At 46.3% G+C, this 25053-nt stretch overlaps 1 protein-coding gene across 4 annotated transcripts in view; it reads right to left on the bottom strand.

Annotated features, from left to right (window-relative positions):
- The window catches only part of ALDOC (aldolase, fructose-bisphosphate C), a 77485-nt gene that overhangs the window by 22553 nt on the left and 29879 nt on the right, over positions 1–25053 (bottom strand). For 3 of the 4 annotated variants that reach the window (XM_069226176.1, XM_069226178.1, XM_069226179.1), the window contains exons 2-6: positions 21113–21244; positions 19756–19967; positions 18490–18544; positions 8544–8704; positions 8032–8115 (exon numbers count right to left, since the gene is read on the bottom strand). In XM_069226176.1, the coding sequence (XP_069082277.1) occupies positions 8032–8115; positions 8544–8704; positions 18490–18544; positions 19756–19967; positions 21113–21224 (624 nt within the window). In that variant the 5' untranslated portion in view covers positions 21225–21244. The remainder of the gene's footprint in view (positions 1–8031; positions 8116–8543; positions 8705–18489; positions 18545–19755; positions 19968–21112; positions 21245–25053) is intronic. The other variant, XM_069226177.1, reaches the window with a different exon arrangement.

The following is a 25053-nucleotide window of genomic DNA, read 5'->3' on the forward strand; positions in this document are numbered from 1 at the left end:
AGTAAGAGTGAAAAAAATATTTTAGGGAACATATTGGTATTTGTAAACAGCTGCCACATTTCATGGGCTGCCTATTTTCATACTCAGCATTTAAAAGTCTAACGGATATTGTTTGGATTACTTTTATTTGTCAGGGAATGGAGCAGAAATTTCACTTTCGGTTTTAAAACATTATGCAGAGAGATGAAACCTAACAGCTAACCTAAAGACCATGGGCGTAGCTTTGGTTAATAATATAGGTGGGAAAGTGGGTGTGGTTGGGTGAGCTGCAGATTTTCCAAAAATCACTCTGGCATTTAATGCCTGAATACATAGTCATCAAGCAGGGCACATGAGAGAGGCTAAAGGGGCAGTGGAAAGTGTGACAAATGTGGATTGGTAACAGGAGTATATAGTGAAAAAAAACAATATTTAGTAAAATAACATTTTTAAAGACTTTTAAATCAGAGAGGGAGGGACTCTGTGTGTTTGTCTGTGTTTCTGTAAACATTTCTTGTGAAATCTGAAACACCTCACCATACCCGACTGAAAGCACCTATTTTCCCAAAAATACATTAGGGGGGGTGTAACACCCCAAACACCACCTCCCCCTCCGAAGCTACTCCCCTGCTAAAGACCTTATTTGCTTCTGAATGTTTTTGCCAGCCATGCAAACGTAAGAAACCAGCAGTACTTATTGAAGGACCAAAGAAACTCCACGAGGGTCAAGCACCAATGACAATGAACCCCCATGGTGCACAGCAGCCAGAGGGACAAAGGCGGCTGGCTTAGTGATAGCAGAGTGTGAGACCCTAAGAATATTTATTCACTCAATTAAAACAGGACATCAGAGCCAAGTGTTTATCACAGTGCCAGTGCCCTGAACTAGAAATAGATAAAAAAAATCCACTCAACAGAACTTTGCATCAGTCGCGCTGAATGCTCTATCCCAGGAACTGTGGAGAAAGAAGGCTTGTAACTGAATGTTTTAATCTCTGTTCTAGAGCCCTGCTTTACTCTGATGAGCTGAAAGTGTGCCTCTATTCAGCGCATCTTCTCTCTTTCTCTTGCTGGACAGGGATGCTATTTTCGCCCTGGTCATTTTGAAGATGACTGCAATGCTCCTTTAGAAACTTAAATCAAACCATTTGGAAAATATTGACTTTGAATTCCTTGTGGGCTTGAAAAATGTCTGGAAGCTACTTAAAACTTGACAGCAGCAGCTTTATCAGATAATCACTGCATACATGTTACATTTAGAGGTTGCTCTCTTCCCGCCCTCCTGCCCCCCAATTCCAGCAGAGTGTGCTTTCAGATCACTACAACTTACGACCGTGGCTACATATATAACATAGCTGTCTACTAGAAGTACCATTAAAGGCCGGGGGAGGGTCATACTTCTCCGAGGTCATATACTTGTCATGCTGTCGGCAAGGGCTCGCTGCAGACGTGTTCCAGAACCTGGATTTGGGAACTGCCAGTGCTGAAGCACCAACAGAACCCAACCCACTTAAAGGTCGGGTCCTTCTTTCATCTTGGAGCTATACTTCAAACGATAGGTCTGCCACCTTTCCTGGGGAAAAACACTTGCCATTTATTGTTGTTTCAAGAGTCTACAAAGGCCGTGGTGCTTTAACAATTATCAGAGTGAGGGTGCTGTCATCAATGTTATATCAGTGAAGTCACAGGGACTGTGTAAATGCAATGGTCACACAAAAAGCAAAAGTAGCAAATGTGCCACATACATTCATCAGGCGAGTGGTAAGGGTGTCGTATGTAGCCTGTAGTGCATTGTGGAGCACTGGTGCGCACTGTCATTTGCAGACAGCTCATTTTCCACTGGCATAGTCATTAAATTTGCATAGGCATCTAGTTTTACTGGCAAAACTATTTGCACACAAATGGTTTTGTTGGAAATCCTGTTTCAGCGAATATTTACAATTTGCGTATCATGATGTCAAGTGTCTTGATTTTTTTTTTATCCTATTAAAATCTTCGATTCCATCCCACTTTAGAATTACAAAAAGATGTCCTTCATTTGTTCTTTCATAATTGCTAACATATTTTAAAGATATTTACGTTGTTGTGGGTTACAAAAAACTGACAGCCTGTAGCCTTTCCTTTAAATTCCTGTACCGAAGCAAGATTGTCATCTAGGTAACTTCAACTAAATCATCTCACTTTGCATTCAGAAAAATAAAATAAAATAAAAAAACAAGTTTCCAAATAAAAGAGCAACTTGTCAGAAGACAGCCTGACATTTGTCTTTGAATTCCCAGCAAATGTGACAAGATAAATACAAAATGTAAGGGTATTTGTACTACTCATTCACCTTCTGAACTCGGGCATGGTTATTTTGGGGGCTGCTGCAGCAGCAACCCCCCAGCTCTCCTACTTTCAGTGCCTAAGTGCAAAAGGCTCATGCATGATACAAAATAGGACTTTAAACAAAACCAAATTTATTCATTTGTAACATGACTTTGTTTACTTTAATTATTAGTGAGAGATCAGGTCTAGAACACGTTTAAATGTGTTTTCTATTTATATTTGCTGTTTGAAGTAAGTAAGGATAAGGGCTAAAAATACCAGTTTTAGGTGATTTTGCCGGTGGTGCCAGTAAAACACCAGAATGGTGGCAACCCTAACTGCAGACATAGTGCTGCAGGACCTGGCTTGGGGTCAGGTTTGGTCAGAGGTCATATTGTTGACTTTGTGGCACATATGGGCTTGGCTCCAATGGGTCCCTGCCAATTTCCTCTCTTTGTTCCAACACTCCCTACTCTTTCCGACCTCCGGCCAGGCCGTAGAGTCTTCTCTCATCATCACAGGGGTATCTAATGTTCTCAGGATGTCTGTGTCACATTCAGAGTTGCCCCCACATCTTCCACCACCTCTTATCTTCTTTCAGGTGCCAGGATCTTCTCAAACCAAGACATTTCTTGTTACTTTCTCGCCTCCTCTGTCTGCTGTGATCACTGTACATTGTACCCTTTCCATGATCTACAACCTGCTTCCATAATGTTCAGAATTTCCAGCAGGATGTCAGTCTCAAATAAGTACATGGTCTCTCTCCTTCAGTTGAGGACCTCTGGCTTCTCAAGCTATGCTTGCTCAGGCATTGTTTTCTCTGTGCCTTTTCTGTGCCTGTCCCATTTCAAGAATCGTACAATCTCAGGAAACTTAATCACCACTTAAGGTCTTCACCTGGGTCTACACCAATGTGGAGAGCTTTAGTCTAAGTCCTCATAAACCACTTCACCTCTCACTTTACTTATGCCCATTGGGGCATTGCTTTCTTGTCCCTCATTCCCAGGCTGCTGAAGTATTCCTTGAACTCTGTCCCTTGAAACGAGGGTCCGTTGTCTGTTTGGACTTCAACCACCAATCCAAAAGTTGCAAAGGTCTTTTCCACCCGTGGGTGCACTTTGATAAATGCTATGGATGATACCTCCACCACTGGAAACTTCAAGTGACTGTCTATCATGAGCATCGTGATCCGCCCATCTGGACAACTGCTGAAGTCCATACTTATTTTAGTCCAGGGTGTTTCACACAGGTCTTCTGACATGACTGGCACAGGGCAATGTGCCCCTCTAGTCACAAGGAAGGCATTGCAGAGTCTTAAGCCCTTCTCCAATACTACTACGACTGTGTCCATCCCCAAGAACCATACTGTTTCCTTGAGACAGGCTTTAGTCTTGGTGCCTTCTTGGTGCCCTGATGTGCAAGTTCAAAGACATGGGACCACAACTTCTGCTGCACTACGATCCGCCACCAACACAGACGGGGCCATCTACTGCTGAGCTGAGCTAATCACAAACTCTACAGGGCTGGTTCATCATCCTCTGTTCTACTTGCCCCCAGAATTTGTACTCATTCAGGAAGGTTGTCCATTGGTGATGCCTCATGGTTGCATTGGCTCTTTGTAGGCATGACTCCTCCCTGGATGCTGCAGCGATCTCTTTGAAGTCCACTGCCCTGAGCAGGCTCCTTGCATGATTAGTCAGATAAAATCCTCCATGTCGTGACAATGCCCATTTATGATAGCAATTTTCTGTGGAAGGTGTCTGGAAAAATAGTCTGCTGGGTTGGTAGCACCTATTCAATAGGCGACTACTAATTATATATTTGAAGTTGTACTGACCATCTTTCTATTCATGTTGGAGGGTGTTTCAGAGTGTCCGCAAATAGGGGAAGCATCAGCTTATGGACCATCATTGCAAGAAACTCTGGTCTGTAGAGGTGAAAATTCTGACAGCCCTACTTTATAGCCAGAGCCTCACACTCTGTTTAAGCATAACAAGTTTCGGTGTCCATGAGGGCCCTGCTCCCATAGGCGATGGGCATCCACGTGCCAGCTGACTGTTCCTTTGTTAGCAATGCTCCATCGCCACTGGGCTGGTGTCGGTCAGCTTGCTGGGTTGAAGTATGCCATGGTGCCATATTAGACAGTGCATTCTTTATCTCTTGACACACCACCTAGGCCATGGCAGTCCATACTCACTGTGCAATGGCCTTGCTCAGCACCCACATCAGTTTAGAGGTCACTGCCAAAATTGACACAAATCACCCAAAGTTTGTGACTATGCCCAGAAATCCTAGTATTTCAGTAGCATTTTGGGTGTCAGGAGCATTTCTTATTGCTTCCACTTTTCGAAGGTCAACACTAATCCCATCAGTGGAGAAGATGTACCCAAAAAAACTCGATTGGGTTTTGGAAGAATGAATATTTTTATTTGTGCAGCATCAGGCCCTACACAGCTAATCCTGTGAGTGTCACTTTTAGATAGAGGGGATGGTCATCTAGTGTATTTGAGAGGATCAGAGTATCATCACTGATGTAAAGCACTGCATCTAGCCATGAGTGGGTCTCCCGGATGACGTTCCGGAAGATCATGGCTGGGGATGATATCCCAAAATTGAGCCTTTAGTAGCTCTTCATCTCCATTAAGCTCCATTTAGATATGCAACAATGTCATTCATGGTGGGTGTCAGGTGTCTTTCCCAGCGTAAAGCCTTGTTGCAACCCTCATATCTATACAGAGCTGGATGGTCCTAGGCTGCTTTGGTTTTGTAACAATCAGCATCCGAGATATCCACGTGATGGGACCTGATACCTTCTTGATCAGTCCTACGTTTTCAAGTCTTACCGTTTCTTCGTGCACTAGGGGACAGAGATAGAATGGTACCCACCTATGTCTGAGGGCTGTGAGCTGGAGCTGGACTGTGTTATTAACGTTGAGCTCGATGGTCATCCATTTGAGACACTCCATTCCTTTCAATAGTTGTAGGATCCCCTTTAAGTTTTCTTCCGTCTGCTTCTCCTGTACTTTTCTTGTGAAAAAGATTAGCTCTAGGTCCTACTCCATGTTCCAGTGGATGAGCGTTCCTTCCCCTTCCTTGGTGGCATAGATTTGGTTTTGTTTCTCAATGTCTCTGTTGGAAATCATTGTTTCTATCATCCCTGCCAGAGGTAGAGGGTGTTGCCCTCCATCCATGTAGATTTTGTGCAAGTAGAGGTGATTAGTGGCCTTGGCTCTAATGTGCTGTACTGCTTAATATCCATTACATTAACCGATGCCCCAATGTTTTTGAGGTCAGGTACTGGTATGTTTACAACCTTAATTATTCACTTGGGTTGCAGTCACCTGTCCCCTTTCCCCTGGTATTCAACAACCCATAATCAGAGTATCTTTCAGTGATATTCTTGGTTGAAGTAAAATCAGGCGCTACAGCACCGAGGACCTGCTTCCTTGAATTATCCTGGCCCTCACCTCTCTTGTTTGGTCATACTTGGTGCAGGTGCTGGCTAGCTCTTGCAGGCAGGTGTAGAACCCATTGATTGTTTCTTCCTCACCTTGAAGAGCTTGGTGTAGTTTGGACCTCTCATTGTCTGGATCGAGCTTAGGGTCAAAATATGCATTCAGTGCTGTATTTGCCACTTCATAATTGTGGTCAGCTCCTGTTCCTGGGTGGTTTTCAAAACGTTTATAGACCTCCTCCACAACAAAATAGAGAACAGTGACCTTTCAACCCTCCCATCAGTTTTCCTGGTAGCTCTGAAGTAATTGTTCAAACAGCAGACCCATGTCTGGGTGCTGCAGTTGCTGGGTCCCCCAGCTTGATAGATGGCAGCAGAGCAGTCATCGATGCATGTGTTGCAATGCCCCCTTGTGAAGGTTCTTGGGTTTGTGGCGCTGGAGGGTCATCACCCATGTTCCCTTTGTATGAGTGACCACTATTGTGTCACTGTGTGCCCTGATTTGATTCTTTTTTTGTTGTTTCCTTCCCCCTTTTGACCCGTTTCTTTATTTTTCCTGCTAGGACAGTTCACTGCAGCTTCAACTCCCATGCTCACCACTGTTTCCTGTAGCACTCAGTTGATGCAGCCTATGCGGGGGGGGTCAGTGGCTGTTAGGGGGCACGTTCTGCATCTGGCGTTCTCACTCCTTCCCTCCATGGAGCGACATCCCTCTCAGTTGCAGACTCACCCACGGTTAGGGTGGTTTTGCACTAGTGTTGTGCTGTGTGCTTTTTGTGCTCTTCGTTGCAGCTCAGGACTGTCATCAGCCGCACTGAGCTTGGCAGTGTGTGCTAGTGAGTACACAACACAGTGGCTTGCTCTTTTTCACTCACACAGCTGTTTTTGAAGATCCTGGCTGTACACTGTTCTGGGCGTTCACATGGTTGCTGGTGTCTGAGCCTATGGATGGAGTGCCAGGGGCAGAATCATCACAGCACTTGTCACCAATGTTAGAGGGCTCACCTGGGCATCTAAATTGGTCCCACATAATAACAACCCACTCACTACCCACTGCTCGTACACTGTGAGAGTGAGCCAGGTGGCTCTTTGCAATCAGGTTGTCATTCATGAGGCACCATCAATCTGCCAGCGAGGGACTACAGAGAAGTGGACACACAGGATAGGGCTCAGTAGTTATCCAGTTCAAAGGTGACTGTCACAGCTGCTCATGTGGTGGTGTAGAACAGCAGAGGTCGATGCAGTTGCACAGCCGGGCCGGATGGAATGTAATCAACACTGGGCTCATGTTCTATTTTAAGTGCATTTGGCCCAGATGCTGCCCAGGCCAGAGACCTCCCACAGAGCAACAGAGCCTGATCCATGACCATTCAGGTGGAGCAGAGACTGTCTGCTGGTGTGGGATGAGGAGCCCTATCACTCTAACCCAATCACCGTGCCTCTGGGACTAATTGGAAATCCACCAGTGCAGGATCAGAGCCCCAAACAGGCCTCATAATGCAGGCAGTTCACGGTCACCATATTGTGTGTGATAGATGCTAAGTGTTTCCTTGAAACACCCAGTTTTCCTATTAAGTTAGTGAAATTTCAAACACAGAACCACATTGCCCTGTATTTCTACTTTGCAGGGATGTTTGTATTTTCATACATGCTAGTCTTTTTCAGGTGGATTATGTTGGATTACGGCAGCCGGGTGAGACATCAGCAAGTCCACCTCCTACATCCTCAAGCGCAAGCGAGCTCCTCCACACATGCTAGTGAGTGTTATTATGGCTCCTGGATGGTGCAGTGAATGTTTAAGATCACTGCACTGGGTGCCCACAAAGAAGAAAAGAAGCAAAATTAATGGCGACGAACACAGAAAGAATAGCATTCATACATACCTATGAACATGAATATGTAGTGAATATTGGACAGGGAAGAGGGCTTTGAATGGTTCTTTTAGCCACGTTGTAAAATGTCAATATTCAGACAGGGCCACATGTACTACTTTATTTGATAGAAAACTAACGTGCCCAGGAAAGAAATATATTGAAAGCTAAAGATGGGTCTCATTCGTATGGAGGTGTCTTGTAAAATCTTTCACCAGAAAATATATATGCCTAAGGAAATGTCTGTCTCTAACGACAGCGACTCTGCCCACATATGAAGATCTGTTTGACTAGAAAATGTGTGACATCCTATCTGCCTCCCGACCTTGTGATCTATCTCATGCAAGCCTCTGCTCCCTGGGATCTCCAATGGGCTGGTTTGTTTTGGCAACTGTGATAGTGGGGGTCGATAAGACTCACCTTCTCGGTCACATACTGGCATCGCTTCAGATCATGGTCTCCGTCGGGCAGGATTTCTGGCTCCACAATGGGCACAATACCATTCTAGACCAAGAATAAACCAGTCAACAATTGCAACAATACTCTTCTACATCAAGAACAAACAGAACACCAGCTCCTGTCACAGAAAACGCAGCTTAGCATGGAATTGCTCAGAGTGCAAAAATAACATCTAACAGCCCTCGCCTGTCTGACTCCACACACTTGTTTATGGGGTGGTATTCCTCGTTCTCACCTTCTCTCCACACATTTAAACACAGGTTCACAACAATATGCAAAGAAGCAGCTTGCTAGTCACTGGCTCTTGGTGGGGCCTTCTGTACCCTGTGCATCTATGGTTAAATAATGAATCTTTGCTATGCACTCTACAGCCTGCAAGTGAGAATGCAGGGACTCATCCTTTCATTGATGAGAAAGGAGCGGGCGCATGGATGCTCTGGAGGTTCTGGCACTGGGAATTTGGGAGACTTCACCTGTTGGCAGATGCTGGCGTAGCGGGCAAGGACATTGGCATTCTCAATAATGGCGAGATTGGAAGGAGTATTCTCGCTGATCTTCAGAACACAGCGCCACTTAGCAAAGTCAGCCCCATCCTTCTTGTACTGGGCACAACGCTCAGCAAGACCGTCCAAACCTGGGTAAAAAGTCAAAGGCAAAGTGAGCACTTTGTGGAACAGAAGACTTTAAATAGAAAGGAGGAAGAAGGCAGGAAAAGCAAAGGGTGACAGAAAAAGTAATCACTGAGATTATGTTTAATGATAACAAGGGTTTCATGACATGCCTGGAGGTGCTTAAAGAGCAGATGTCCTGCAGGAAGCATTATTCTCATTAGTTTTTTAGTTCACAAAATACTATAGTATCCTTTTTTTTTTTTAAATATATTTTTATTGTTTTATCAGCCAGGTGGTAACTTACAGGTAATATAACAAAGATTACAGTATTTTCGACACGCGTTGTTCATACCAAAAGTTATACGCACATATTGCATGTCTCAGTACAACCACAACCCAATTGGGCATTACAGATTATAACTTCGAATTATACAGTATGTTTAGTATGTGCTAAGTTGGTATCCGAACAGAGAAATGTAGCAAAGGATATTAAGCAGAGAGATAGAGTGGGGATGGTGGGCACAGCCAGAGAGGGAGGGAGAGGAGGCCGATGGGGAGGAGGGGGAGGCCGCAGCAGGGTGGCCCGGAAGTCGGGAGGGGGAGGGGTAGCGCTGCTCGTTTTCCTATTCTCCAGCAAACCTTCCGGAGGTTCCTTCGCGGGTGATTGCGAATTCTGTATTAGTGTATCACTTCCCTGAGCGTGTCGGTCAACCAATGTGGTAATGATACCATTAGCAGCGGAAGTAACGGGAGAATTGGTATTGTGTTATTTCAGGGAGGGCGAACGTCATCTTTGTTCTCTGCAGTTATCACGAATGCATTCCATACCTCTAGGCCTTTTACTAGTATACCTTTATCCGACAAATTTTGTAGGGTCTGCGTTTCTGCTTTGGCCCAGCGTATTACCTCTTCTCGCCAGTGGGCAACCGTAGGGGCTCCCGGGGCCTTCCAGTGCATGGCTATAAGGCGTCTATATAGCACTAAGGCCAGGGCGATGCATTTATATGATCGTTTGTGTTTCTTGGAGTGTGGTGTTATACCCAGTAAGCATACTTCAGGAGTGGGAGATAGTGTGATGTTCGTCCATTCAGTCAATAACGATGTTATGGCTATCCATGTGTTCCTAACAGGGAGACATTCCCAGGTCATGTGATAAAAGGAGGCTTCTTCTGTATTGCATCTGGGGCAAGTCTGGGGTGAAAGGGGGAACATGCGAGTTATACGGTGTGGAGTTAAATAAGTCTGATGTACATAGTTAAACTGTGTATATCGAAAGCGGGGATTGCGCGAGACCTCGCGGGTCATTCTCATCGCCTGATCCCACAAATTAAGTGTTAAAGGCTCTGGTAACACACTATCCCATCTGTTTTTTGCCTGTTCCTGTTTATGTTCGGTTTGGGTGGTGAGGATGCTATATATATTTGAAATGCTTGATGAAACGTTGATGTTCCACAGTAGCTCATGGAGCAATGGGGAAACCTCTGGTTCCGAATTGCCTTTTTTCCATGACTCGCGCATTACCTGTCTGATTGCGCCGTAGACTATGAAGCCCCCCTGACCCAAATCGTGTTTGTCGGCTAATGTTTCATATGGTTGAAGTTGCCCATCTTGGTAAATGTCTCCAAGTGTGTGTATACCTCTGCTGACCCAGGCATTCAAACCCAGCGTGACCGCAATATTCGCCAGCATCGGGTGTGCCAGTAGTGGTATCCTGGGGGAGTACTGCGAGTCTTTACTGCTTCGTTGTGCATAGCGTCCCCAGGCCCAGTGTGCAGTGGTCAGTAGCATATTACTTGTGTGTCTAGGGTTTGTCCGATTCATAAGGTATTGCAGTACTTCCGTACCGTCGAGAACCTCCAGCACCTTCTGTGCTTCCGCGCCGGTAGGATTTCCCGTCCAGGTAGTTATCCATTGTACCTGGGAGGCTGCATAGTACGCTTCAAACTTGGGGGCGCCCAGCCCGCCTAGATTGAGTGGTTGAGTTATTTTTGCTAATGCGACGCGTCTGCGTCCCTTGCCCCATATTAGGTCTGTTAATAGGCTATTCAGTTGTTTAAAAAAGGAGCTCGGCAGTATTAAGGGCAGTGCCCTGAAATAATAAAGGAGGCGTGGGAGTACTATTATCTTTGCAATGGCGGTTCTACCCATAGGAGACAATGGGAGTGAGCACCAGAAGGGCAAGGAACCCCTCGTTGATCTGATCACTTGACCAAGGTTGCCATCTCTTAGATCTTGGTTATCGTGAAATATATTTACACCTAGGTATTTGAATGTGGTATAACACCATTTCAGGCCCCCCAGGCTTGATTCTGTTCTGAGTGTCTCGGGAACCGGGCGCAAGGGGAATATACAGGATTTTGCCCAATTGACTGTTAGCCCGGCCACTGCACTAAATTTTTTAAGTTCCAGCAGGTCCGGGATGGCCATAGCATGGTCGCGTAGAAAAATCAGCGCATCATCTGCATATAGGGAAACTATCTGGTGTGACTGGCCATCTAGGATGCCCCATATAGGGGCCATTACCCGGAGTCTGGCGGCCAGGGGCTCGATGGCTAGTGCAAATAAAAGTGGGGATAGTGGGCATCCTTGTCTGGTGCCTCTGCCGATGTTGAATTTATCGGAAATCGTGTCCCCTGTCCTAACCCTAGCCACTGGGCCTGCGTATAGTGTTTCCACCCAGCCGATGTATATTCGCCCAAAGCCCATTCGCTTGAGTGTTTTTTATTAGAAAATGCCATCCCAATGTATCGAACGCCTTTTCGATATCCAGTGAAACTGCGACTTGCAGCTCCTCGTTTGCTGGGGAGTTTCCCCATCAGGCGTAGCAGATTCCTGATGTTGCTGAAGGTGCTACGCCCGGGTATGAAGCCTGCCTGATCCTGATGGACCAGTTCAGCTATGCGTGGTAGCAGGCGGTTGGCTAAGACCTTGCCTAGTAACTTACAATCAGTGTTTAGCAATGATAATGGCCTATATGAGCGAACATCTAATGGATCGCGGCCCGCCTTCAGCAGTACTGCTATCAGCACCTCCCGACACGTGTCGGGGAGCTGTTTTCGATCTAGAGCCTCCCTTAACATTGCTAGGTATGGGGTCAAAGTCTGGGATTGAAACGTGGTGTAGTATTCGATGGGAATACCGTCACTGCCAGGTGCTTTGCCATGCGTCAACTGTTGTAGAGCGCTCTGAATTTCAGCTATCTCTATTGGGCTGTCTAACTCTGTCGCTAGGGCGGCAGATAATCGAGTCAGGGTAATACCACTGAAGAAGTCTTATAGTTGAGTGTTGTTGGGAGGTGGACGTGGTTGATATAGTGAGCTATAGTACTCCCGGAAAGCCTTATTTATCTCTACCTGCGTATTCACTATCAGCCCCGATTCCAGGCGAATAGCTCCTATGGGGAGATTCCGACGTTCATTATTTATGAGCAATGCTAATAATTTGCCGGATCTGTCGCCTTCAGCGTGAGTACGAGCTAAATAGTGGCGATAGTCGTAATGCCTGAGGCGGCTATCTGTGTCGGTCCATTTAGAGCGCATATCAGTGATTTTCGCTAGAGTTATGGCGCCTTTAGCAAGTTCGCATTCAGAAGTTTGAATTTCTTGTTCCAATGCTCAGAGATCGCGCGTTAAAGTCTGACGTACTCCGACTGTAGTTGAGATACAAACCCCCCTTATGACTGTCTTATGTGCGTCCCATTCAATAGCCCTAGAGCCAGTTGTCCCAGCGTTCGACTTAAAGTATGCTGATATATGAGTGGCTATGTCCTTCCTGAAGGGCGGGTCTTGTAATAATTGCGTTTGCAGTCGCCAGGTTGGGATACATGAGCGGGGCTTGCCCCATCGGATTTGTGCTTTGAGTGGACAGTGATCCGAGAGTACCCTAGCAGAGTACTCTGCATTTGTTATTTTATGTGTTATGTTCTGTGAGGTGAGGATGAGGTCTATCCGGGTAAACAATTGGTGTACTGGGGAATAGTAAGAGTATTCTCTCTTATGTGGATGTAAGTGCCTCCATATATCAGTCAGCCGTCGCTCTTCTATCCATGTGCTTAATGCTAGGGAATTTTTCGTTGGAAGGGTGGCCACTAATGGGGGATGAGATCTGTCTTTATCAACGTGTGGAACGCTGTTCATGTCCCCTCCCCATATGGATGATGTGGTTAAGTCGTTGGTTAGTTGTGATATCGTCGATTGTAAGAATTCGCCTTGCTTGATATTCGGGACATATAGTCCGTTTATCACGAGCTCCTCCCCGTCCAACAACCCCTTTAATTGTATGAACCTGCCTTCCTTGTCTTTTATGCTGTGTTGTACTGTGAAGGGGACCCCCGGGGCCAACCAGATCAGCACCCCTCTGGCGTAGGATGAGTCGCCAGCGCTGTATATTGAGCCCGACCAGCATTTTTCCAACCGGGCTGCCTCAGCAGTTGTAATGTGTGTCTCTTGCAATATTGCTATGTGTGTCTGGTGGCGCTTTAGGTATGCATGTATTCTATGACGTTTGCTAGCGCCGGCCATGCCCTTCACATTCCAGGTTATTATGTTATAAATAGGTTCCTTGTTCATTGCATTGTATGGGAATTGGAGGGGGCCATTCAAACTGTGTTAGCTCGATCCCCCCGTCCCCCGGGGCCCCCCCACCCCGCCCGTGCCCACCCGTCCCAAACAGCCCCGTCCAATGCCCAACCATCTCCCGCGTGTCGGAGAGGAGGAAGAAACCCATAGTGGGTTAAGAGTGAAAGAGAAAAGAGAAAATATTTCAACCAAAAGGATATTACGGACAGTGTCCGATCGTTAAACGAAGTGGCACAACCGATGCCTAAGATGACTTCCAGGGAAGTCAGGTCCATTCGGAAACCGTTCAGGTTTAGGGGGTCGTGGATTGAACGAGGTCGGGCCCTTGGGAGGCCCACCTTCAAGATATGCCTCTGCCTCTGCTGTACCAAGCGCATTTGTTCGGTTTGTCAAGGATTCAGTCATTGCCTCTTAGGTTGGGGGCTGCTGTCCGCTGAGGGTTCCCGGGAGTGAGCCCCGATGAAGAGGGCGGGTTGCACCCAGCTGTCGCCGCCGCCTGGGGAGGACCGCGGACGCCGATCCTTTACATTTAAAGTTCGTCAGCCGATCGTGGGGTAAGGTCTGGGCCCACCAGCAGTGGGGAGGGGGTCGGGCTTGTGTCTCCCCCATGTGAGGTAGTGTCATTGGTGTCCGATTCGCTCCTAGGATCCGTCGTCGCACGGGCAAAAGAGTTAGCGTCTTTTAGTATTTGTGCTTGATCTAACGCCATTTGCGCTTTTGTGGGGCGAGAGGACGTTTTAGGTTTTTTCCTTTTCTTTCAGGGGCGAGCGGTAGTCCATTCTTCGGTTGGTGCGTCTTCTTTGGTTGGGTCTACCAAGCCCTTTGCGTGAATCCATGTCCATGCATCTTCAGGTGTAGGGAACATTAGGGTTGTCTCGCCCATTACTATGCGTAGTCGTGCTGGAAACATGAGGGAGTAGGTAATGCTTTTTTCGCGCAGCACCTGCTTGATCTTGTTATACGCTCCTCTTCTGCGCTGTATCTCCATAGTGTAGTCAGGGTAAGCTGTGACCCTGCTATTTTCCAGCTGGATCTGGTCTGAGGTTCTGAAGCATTGAAGCACTAGGTCTCTTTCCCTGTAGTTTAGGAAGCGTGCTATTAGTGGTCGTGGCGGAGCCCCAGGGCGGGGCGGATTGCTCGGGATTCTGTGCGCCCTTTCGATCACTGGTGTTGTGCCAGGGGACTGTTCTGTGAGTATGTTTTTCAGCCAGGACTCCAAAAACACCTCTGCTTTAGGGGTTTCCATATGCTCCGGGATTCCAAGGAATCTGATGTTATTGCGTCTGGAGCGTCCTTCAGCTTCTTCCGCTCTGCGTTGTAATTGAGCAATGTCCAGTTCCATTTGTTGCATTTTAGTTTTCAATTCCGATACTTCTGGTTGGACGGTTTTCAGAGTCGTTTCAGTGTTGTGGACCCTTTCTGCTAATTTGCAGTGGTCAGCGCGTAGCAGTGAGACTTCCAGTACTGCGGCGTCAATTTTCCCTTCCAAAGAGGATTTAGTGTCCATTATTGCTTGCATTATTTTATCAAATTGGAGGGAATGAGTACGGAGTGTTTCAGCGAGTTGTATGGAGGTGGTCGATTGCATGTCTGGGTGGCCGGTTGGCGGGGGAGGATCGCCATCTCCTATCGGCCCTGTCTTGGGGTGTTTTGGCTTGACCATGTTTCCTTGTTGTTCTGTACTGAGTCGTTCCACAGGGGTTGATGATTGGTGGTTTATTGGGAGGGTCCACTTATACCTTCGATATTCTTTTCAGTCGTTTCCTTATTTAATAAGGAATTCCATGGCTTTTGCTATTATTGGTTTCCATTTTGATGTTCTTAAAATTGTTTCGCCTCCGTGGGCTGGGGGCCTGTTTGTTTAATAAGTGCCCCTAGCGGTGCGGCAGCGGGCCCCTGGACAGTGTGGAAAGCTCGGCTGGATCCGACACCCCGTGCGGTGCCCTGTGCCCGGTGGGGGGGGCTGTTTGTGAACCGAAGCTACGGGGAAGCCTGTAGCTATGATTACCGAGGGCTCCAGCGATGAAGTCTGTGAGCTGTGGGAGGCCGTGCATTAGGTTTTCATCATTTGGGAGGTTAATCTATGCGCGTTGGGTCTAGGGCTCACATGTGGTGCCGTGATAAGGAACGATATTTCTCCCCTCGTGGTCAGCTGGATAGGCCCCGAGAATTCAATGCTGGCGTCTACCACTATCAATTGGACGAGGGGCGTCGGTTCGGGGGGATGTTCAGCGAAGGACGAGAAGGCCAGGCGCTCTCCCTACCCCCTCTTGGTTCGACGCGCTGTGTGCTCGAGCGACGGTCCCACATAGGCAGCAGGGTAGGCCTCGAGCCTCTGGCGCCGGCATCCACCGCTCCCCAACGTTCCTCGGGGATGTGCGGCGCGAGGGGCGCCTCCCGCCTCCTAGTCGCAGCGCTGGGGTCTGGAGATGCCCATCGAGGGGCGAGGGGGCCGGGCGCTCTCCCTACCTCCTCTTTGTTCTGCACGCAGCGCGTTTGGGTGACGGCCGTGATCCCCTTCGATGGCGCCCGCTCCGATCTGGGAACGCCGGGTCCTCCGCGGCGGCCGCGCCCTCCGAGGCGCCGCTCTCCTGGGGCTTTTATTTATGCCCGGCAATGATCGCACTGTGATCCCAGGCGCTTTGGATCACAGCAGGGCGCAGGATTTTGATATAACGGTGGGCCGAGAGCGGAGCTCTACGATTAAGCTGCCGCTCCGGCCGCCATCTTGGCCACGCCCCCAAAATACTATAGTATCCTAATCTCTAAAATAGGCATGTTTTGAGAAATGTGTTAAAACGCAAGGAAAACAGTAAATGTGAAAAGGACGAGGAGTGTAAACTGGGAGTGAAGGGACAGGGGGGAGGAGGTGAGATACTAAGAATAGGAAGAGATGAGAGGAAAAGGAAATTAAGTGTCTGGTCTATCATAAGCGTTTGGCAAACAACTCCAGAGACTCCAAAATACGTATGGAAGTGGGACAGGGAAGGAAGGATGTGAGTTATGGGAGGAGAGGGTAGACATGTTGGGCAGGGAGGAAAGTGTAGATGATGGTTAAAGAAGGAGAGGGTTTGTGATGGTTAGGGAAGGAGAGGTTGATGGCTAGGGGAGGAGAGGGAGGACGATGGTTAGGGGAGGAGAGTGCCGAAAAAGGTACAGAGAAATGGAAATTAAAAATGAGAATAGGTTGCATAGGAGCAGATGCGGGCTGCTCTGATTGGCCTGCGTGTCAGGAGCAGAAGGGGCGCCATTTACCATGTCTTTCGGGAGGTCTGTTTGTACGTAACACCCCAGGGTCTACAGCGTTACCTGTACAACGTATATTAGTATGGCAAATGAACAAAGTTTATGTGCTGTTCGTTTCTCGCCCTTAGGAACGTGTTGTCCTACAATGTTAGCAACACTGCACTGATGTAAATGCCAAAAGCCACTTTATAAAACTGAAAGCAATGCGGTGTAGCAGGTTCTGTTTTTAGACCTGGCACAAATAAAATGTAATTACTTGCAGTATTTAGGAAATGAATAGCTGCCTGGCTTCAAGGCAGAAGCTAAAATGTCCCATTTAAAATGTGCAATGACCCTATCCCTTATAAACACCCAGAAACCCTGTAACGGGAAATAGACTTTGTATTTATTTGTTGACTTTCAATAGCATTTGGCTACTCTGGCACACAGAATTTGCTAAAACACTTCCAAGATGGAAAAAGAAGAAAAGGTTTGTCACATAATTAGCATTGCATACGTACAAATACGACTTAGTGTGGCAATAATTTTTGTGAAAATATCCTTTCATATAGGAGCCAAGAGTCTGTGACCGACCATGTGATCATGGAGGTCAGTTCTTCCAAATGTAAGGGATAGCAGAAATTATGTCACATCATGGACACCGTTCCCACCATCCACTCCATTTACTTGGTTTCACGGTTAAACAAGCACTGGCAAAGGCAATGGTACGGACATTGGCCACCACACATTTGGCTTTGTCAATGATTGTTTGGTCAATGTTTTGCAAAACTTTATTTTTAAGGAGTTGCTGGCCACTCTCCAACATGTAAACTTCAATATGAAAAATAAACACTGGCTTAAAGCAAAAATATTTCTTTGGCCTCAAAAAGCACACTTTGCTATAGTAGTCCCTGGTACTAAAGAGAACTACTTTGTGAGACTAGTCTCTCTTTGAAAGAACACAATGCCATCACTCACAGTTAAGTTAACCCACTGTTAAAATTGTCTGACCCATTGCCCCATTAAATATCATGCAGTGGGATTAGAAGTATTGTTGTAGAGGGTAGTGGTGGTGTCTGTGTTGGTTGTTGTATTGGTGAGTCTGGTGGTGGTGGCAGTAAGACTGGAGTGTGGTATTGTTGGTGGTTGCATTGGTGAAAGTGGAACTGGTGTAGGCGTATTATTGGTGGTTTGTTCAACCAAAAACAATTAGGAAACCATGTTAGGTTCGTCACAAAAGCGCTCATTGATGCCTAAAACTGTAACCAAAGGATTTATTTATTTACACAATGCTTGTTTGAGATAAAAGTATTGAATGTGACAAACGGTATAACGGTTGTATGTACATATTACAGTGCAAGCACTCAGTGGAAAACAGAATAATACACCAAAAATCCAACCACATGAAGTGAGAGACTTTCTTCCCTAGGCTAAGATGAGATTGACGATGCATCAAGCCAACAGTTGAAAGACGTGGATCCAAAAAACTCAGTGGTTGAAGAGAACTCTATGTATATTGTAAGTAATAGATCTTGCAGACAGCTGTGCTTTCAATCCACCCAAAAAGGGCTCAATAGTGCAGCAGTGCCAGGATGCAGATGTAAGGCAGGGCAGTAATAAAACATGTTTTGCAGTGGATCACAAAATGAAGGCCATTCATTTTGCACCATATCTGCTGTTTGTGCAGTGGGGCTGGAACTCAACAGCTTGGTGCCAGACGTTATCTTGGCCTAACAATAAAAGGTTTGTGGCAGGGGCGTGAGAAGCTAACATATTCTGCACTGTTTTATACTGCTTGCAGAATCCAGAATAGACCAAACTGACAGGTTGGACTTCTCAATGTAAAAATCGTTATTCTGTGTGCATCAAAATGGTGTAATGTTGTCTAACAGCTAGGAGCAAACAAGGCCTCGGTGCAGAGCGAGAGATAGAGAGAGAGAGAGAGAGACTTAGCGTGACACAGTTGGCCCTGAGCCGGTCAGCCCATTTCAGAGAACATTACCTACCTTGAGTTGTGGTCTCTCCATCAGTTCCTGCCAGAGGGACGACACCTTTATCCACCTGTGAATATATTAAATAAAATTGAGGTGATAAGAGGAGCATTCATAAGAGGCCCTCCCCAGCAAGCACTAGCCAGCACTGTGCCAGCAAAAGGCAGCCTTATATTAGAAGTCTCCCTGGAATGGGGTAGGCCGCCTTCTGTCCAATACTGTCCAGTACGTTGCCAGCCAGCTTTCACCGACAAGAGATTGTATCGTTCCAGACATGAGACAGCCTCCCACCAAACATGACAGCCCATTAGCAGAAAAGATACAGCCCCTCATGAGGCATAGCACACTCCTTTTACCAAAGCACAACCGCACATGGAAAGACTGCTTCATGTGGGGCAAGAGATATGCCTCATCGATATTACACTGTTGGGATTGCTCACTGACAATGAGATGCCTCTCATCCTCCATGCCTTCAGTCCCATAGCTCCTCCATCACTGAAAAAGTTGCTTGTCAACCCACAACTCAGGCCCGCTGTGTCACTGGTCTGGGATCACTCCGTCGGCTCAATAGTTCTAAATCTTTAGAGCTCTGTCCTAGGATCTTCGTTCTGAGATTATTCACCTGCAATCTCATTACTAAAATAGAGGGATATGGATTACAGGGGCACCAGGAGACTTCTTCACAGGCTAGTGCATCTGATGGGCCCCTGCAGAGCTGAGACAGAGTCAATCAGATCAGTTGCCTTATGCAAACATTTTAAAGCCCTCCACCTACTTGAGTAATATTTTGGTTTCTCTGTAGGCAAGACTTCCTCTGCCCCTCAGTACATCTTGATGTTTTCTGTATCCCTTAGAAGATCTTTGCCTCTTCTTTGTCCCCAAAATCCTCACTGACTAGCCCCAATGAATATCCAGGATTTAATCACAGGAGTCGTCTCTCTCGGCGGCTGGGCTAAACTTACGTTTCCATTGTTGTAGGTCGGTATGACATCACCCACAGAGTATGCCATTTCTGTCCATTTTGAAGCCTTCCATTAGTTCCAACACCCTCCACTTCTCTGTAGCAGCATCCAGCTTTCCTTATCCTACCTTCCCGCCAACTGTGTGGGAACATCTAAAATGCCCAACCCACTAATGGGCCACTAACCTATAGCAGCGTCTATCCTTTACCAAAGCCTATTAACACCTCAGTCCTCCTCTAGCAAACCACTTTGCTCAGTGTGGTCAATCTTCCTTCTGAGCCCCCTAATGTAAACTGCTGAGCCCTCAAAATCTTTGTACCTTGATTCCCACCACAATCCCTTTGTCTTTGATGATCTGCACAAAGTCGGTGCCGCAGTCTGCTGTCTGGTACATAGTTTCATGGAAGAAGATAACTCCACCAATACAGTTCTGCATCCGCTCATCCGCAGTGAAGAGGATCTGGCGATACAGCCGGCGGTTCTCCTCAGTGTTCTCCACCCCAATCTGGTTCAGGCGCTTGGCCATACTCCCTGAAATGAGAGGGGTAAACATAAGGAACCGTAGTGCTGTAATGAGACTGCTGCCATGAGTGCACTAACAGGGACATTGCAGTCCTGGCTGCACAGTGAGCAATGGTGACAGTAAACTGCAAAGAGGGCTCTGCTGCAATTGTGACAACTTGGAGTTTTCTGTACAGCTAGCTGTGAAACAGTGGTGACAATGCCACTGTGGTAGTAAGTGTGTTTTGGAGTGGTGGAATTGCACATAGCTGTATAGTGGGCTGTATTGTAGCTCTGATGTGAGTACAGTAGTAATGGTACTTGTGCCAGGTATGGTGGTGTCAGTAGGGTCCTTATAGCAGATACATAAAGATGTATCAGATCTTGCTGTTGTAGGGGCAATAAGGCATGTCAGCAGAGAACATCGGGCCATGATTTGTCTGAGACATTGTGGTTGTGGAACTGGTTTTACAGTTGAGTATCTCATGGTGGGGGTACTGTAATATCAATGCAGCACACCACTGCCAAGGACAATATAGCATGAGCAATCTAAAGATCTGCACTGAGAAGGGCATATTATTTGAAACAATGAGGAAGGGGCAGCAAATATAACTTGTGTGAAGGAGACAAAGTAATGCACATAGCTGCTCACTGTCACACACTGCACAGTGTCGGGATTAATATGATTTTTTTTTAGTTCTCTAGTTTCACATTCCAGGTATTATATGGTGTGCAGACAGTTGAGACCCAGGAGAAAGTCTTTACAGGGGCAGGCTACATAGATCTCGAGGTAACACAGAGATTCACACTGGTGCGATGGCCTTATGGCATCACTCTACCACAACAGTACGGCAAAGGGAATTAAGCGTGAAACAAGAATGGGTCATGGTAGACTAGCCATCACAGAATCTACTTCCTGTGATTCAACAGGTTACATGGCTTGCTTCCAGGACACATGACCGACTGCGCAAAATATTTCTAGATGTAAATTCCTTCCTACCCACTCCAGCTATGCAAGCCAGGTATCCAATCTCAAATACGATCATCATCCAGAGCCTTGGCAAGAACAAAAACGGGCTTCTCTCTGCCAGGGCTTGTATGTCTGTGTCGCCAAGGAAATATACAAGTGTAAATATTAATCCCTATCATTTACAATTTAAGTATGCAGAACTCACCAACAGACTCATCAGCTGCAAGGATTCCTTTCCCAGGTGCAACAATGCGCTGAGCAATGTCCGCCAGTTCCTTCTTCTGCTCTGCAGAAAGTGCCGGGTACTGGTGAGTCATGATGAGAGCTCTGGTGTCTTCTTGGTGGGGAAAAGAAAAGACAAGGGAACAGTGAGGAGGTGGCTGCACCTTGCTAGAGTCTACCTGGAGTGTGGTAACTGGCCTACCCCCAAGGCTCAACAGCATTGTCACCCAAGGGCTGAATAGTTTCAGAAATTATTACTCAGAGTAGTACCGAGATACCCTATACATGGTCCTTATGAGCCCTGAAATCAAAAGGATGGAAACTCAATTTCCAAGACTGGACTTTCACAAATCACCCAACACATACTGCCGGAATCCCTGATCCCTTCTAAATACTCTGAATATTTAAAGCAATATTGACAAGACAATCTTTGACAAAGGAGAATGGATTTTAGACATACAAGCTTGAAATATTTCAGAACAGTGAAGCATCAATAACAGAAATTGAAATTAAGTAACATCACAAATATTGTTTCATAGAAAAGATTTAATTCAACTAATTGAGAGGAACTTTCAGAAAATACAGGGGACTGTGTGTGCACTTGCCAAACTGATATTTAAAAATAGAACACAATGACTCCTAGGAGTTGGGGTTAAAAGTGCAAAGGCAGATGAATTCTCTGAAAAATATGGTTGGGCTTCTACAGTGTCACACAAACCATAGCGTAGATTTGTAGGATATCCACATAAAATACATTCACATACAATAAAACTAAATTGGTATCATTCACATTCAGTGGTCATTTTATCAAGAAAATGAGGCATGGATCATGCAAACATGGACCTATGCTGGCAGTGATAGTTTAGACAAACATCTGAGTCATTGCCTCTTAGAAATCACAACATATTTCACCCACTTTTGCATACATCCATGTAAACAAATATATTGACACTGACAAGGCAACACAAGGCTGGCTACGTGGTGCCTGTCTCTTAGGGTGACCACTCCTGTCTACTCTTCAATAAACAATTTAGGCGGCACTCCGTTTCGATTTCAGTATTTTGCTCACTTCCACAAGGGGTGTCTCAACAAGCAAAACAATGTGTTTCAACCCAGGGTCTTGCTCACCTAGCAACGTGGCTGAAGTAAAGGAAATTTATATATATATATATACACATATATATATATATATATATATATATATATATATATATATATATATATATATATATATATACACACACACACACACACACACGTTACTGGCCCGATCTAAGTTCAGGGTGCGGAATACAAAGGCTGCATTGTTTTGATTTCACCTCAGGCCTCTTTAATCCACTCTCAGACATTCCTTTATCTGATTTTTTCAGGTTCTTTGTCATCACAGCTTTCTCCCTTTGTCACCGTTTTCTGATTTTCTTTTCTTTCTACTTTCCCTTGTTTGGTGTTTTTCTCTGATATATAGGTGCTGGTCCCCAAAAACAAGTGCCAGTGAGACCAACCTGCATCCTACGGTTCATATTAAACACTGTTTCCAGAGCAACAAAATAAGCATCACTTTTTTAGCTAATTTAAATATTTGTTGTTTGATCACCTAGAGATTAGTTACTTTTATGTAAAAATAGCCTAACTAGTCTTTATTTAAAAAAAAAATTAAAAAAAATGTTAATACAGGTGCATCACGTGGAGGAGAAAATGACAAAAGGAAGAGCAGCCACACTCATCATCCACATAATCTCCAGATCCCTGAGAGTAAGATTCTGCTTGAGGCCTTTCACCTGCCAATAATATCCTGTCCGCCTACGGAGAGCCGAGCGTGACGATTAGACAAGCAGAGATGAGCTTCTCAGAATCCCGGCCCATCTGCTCTGCTGCAAATCTCTGCCCCCGATGTGACCAGGAGTGAAGGGGGCGCCTACAGACACCTGAACATGAGCTCTGACTCATGTTTTACAAATAGTCAGTACCACTGCAATGCTACAATTTTATGACTGTGACTTACTGCTTAGTGGCACTTTCCACTCAATCCACTAAAAACAATGTCTAGTGGGTGACAAGACATCTGGTACTGCCCCAGACAGCCCCAGTTTTCAGTGAACTGTCCCGGTGTCTTGGCACTTTTCTTAATTTTAAATACATGTCCCGGTTTTGGGGACAAAGAGCAGGTCATTCTGCAAAGCAGAATTAAAAGGTATGCTTTCCTTTCACAGGCGCTTCTGAAGACTGAATAAATGTAAGCAACGTATCTATTTCTGACAGGCAGCTCAGGAGGAGGCTGGGCCAACATCGTACGCAAGCACGACATCATCATCACCTCCTACGCCGACGACACCCAACTTATACTCTCCCTCACCAAGGACCCCGCCAGCGCCAAGACCAACCTACAAGAGGGTATGAAGGACGTCGCAGATTGGATGAGGCTCAGCCGCCTAAAGCTGAACTCTGAAAAAACGGAAGTCCTCATCCTCGGCAACACCCCGTCCGCCTGGGACGACTCCTGGTGGCCCACGGCCCTCGGCACCGCACCAACCCCCACAGACCACGCCCGCAACCTCGGCTTCATCTTGGACCCTCTTCTCACCATGACCAAGTAAGTCAACGCCATGTCCTCCGCCGCTTCCTCACCCTCCGCATGCTCCGCAAGATCTTCCGCTGGATCCCCGCCGACACTAGAAAAACCGTGACCCCACGCCCTCGTCACGAGCCGCCTGGACTACGGCAACACCCTCTACGCTGGGACCACAGCCAAACTCCAAAATCGCCTGCAACGCATTCAAAACGCCTCGCCCGTCTCATCCTCGACGTACCCCGCAACAGCCACCTTTCCGCACACCTGAGACACCTGCATTGGCTCCCAGTCAGCAAAAGGATCACCTTTCGACTTCTCACCCACGCACACAAAGCCCTCCACAACAAGGGACCGGAATACCTCAACCGACGCCTCAGCTTCTACGTCCCCACCCGTCTCCTCCGTTCCTCTGGCCTAGCTCTCGCTGCCGTCCCTCGCATCCGCCGCTCCACGGCGGGTGGGAGATCTTTCTCCTTCCTGGCGGCCAAGACCTGGAACTCCCTCCCCACCAGCCTCAGGACCACCCAGGACCACTCCGCTTTCCGGAGACTCCTAAAAACCTGGCTTTTCGAGCAGCAGTAACCCCCTCTTTCCCCATGCGCTTTGAGACCCGCACGGGTGAGTAGCGCGCTTTATAAATGTTAATGATTTGATTTGATTTGGGTGGGGAGGAGGGCAGTGGGGATCCAGGTGGAGCTCCTGCTATAGATAATATTAAGTAAAGGTAGCGTTGTACATGTGTGTCAGTACATACATACATACATACATATGTGCATATAGGCACAGATTTACAAGCATTGTGTGTGTGTAATATATATATATTACACACACACACACACACACTTATTAACAAGGCTATGCATGAAAAGGAACAGTCCAGGTATAGAAGTAAATCTAAAGGCTTTAGTCTTCTTTTATTTCTGGCCTATCCTGGTTTTTACTTCTCAAAATCAAGGGCCAGATGTAGCAAAGGTTTTTACCCATTCTGTGTCTATGGGAAAAAGTGTTCGTACATATGGCCCCTAGTCACCATAGCTCAAAAGGATCAAAAATGTACTTTAAAAAAGCCATGCATGTGTGGCCTCGCAGTACTTACAAAGGTTAACTGTTCATCTTTTAGTTGGTGATTGTGTATTTTGGGATTAAGCTACGACTAATGAATCAAAAGGTTTCCTCAGGCAGGAATAATGTTGATAAAATGAAACAAGCATTGGCAAAGCCAATAGGTTTCGCCTATGCCAAATCTATTTGTCTTTGTCAATGTTTTTTTACATGGTGTACATTGAGTCATTAACTCAACTAGTTACTCGAGTGTTGGTGAATTAGTACCTGACTTAAAGATACTTTCCCACATT

The sequence above is a fragment of the Pleurodeles waltl genome, chromosome 3_1 (genome assembly GCF_031143425.1).
Source record: "Pleurodeles waltl isolate 20211129_DDA chromosome 3_1, aPleWal1.hap1.20221129, whole genome shotgun sequence".
NCBI lineage: Eukaryota > Metazoa > Chordata > Amphibia > Caudata > Salamandridae > Pleurodeles > Pleurodeles waltl.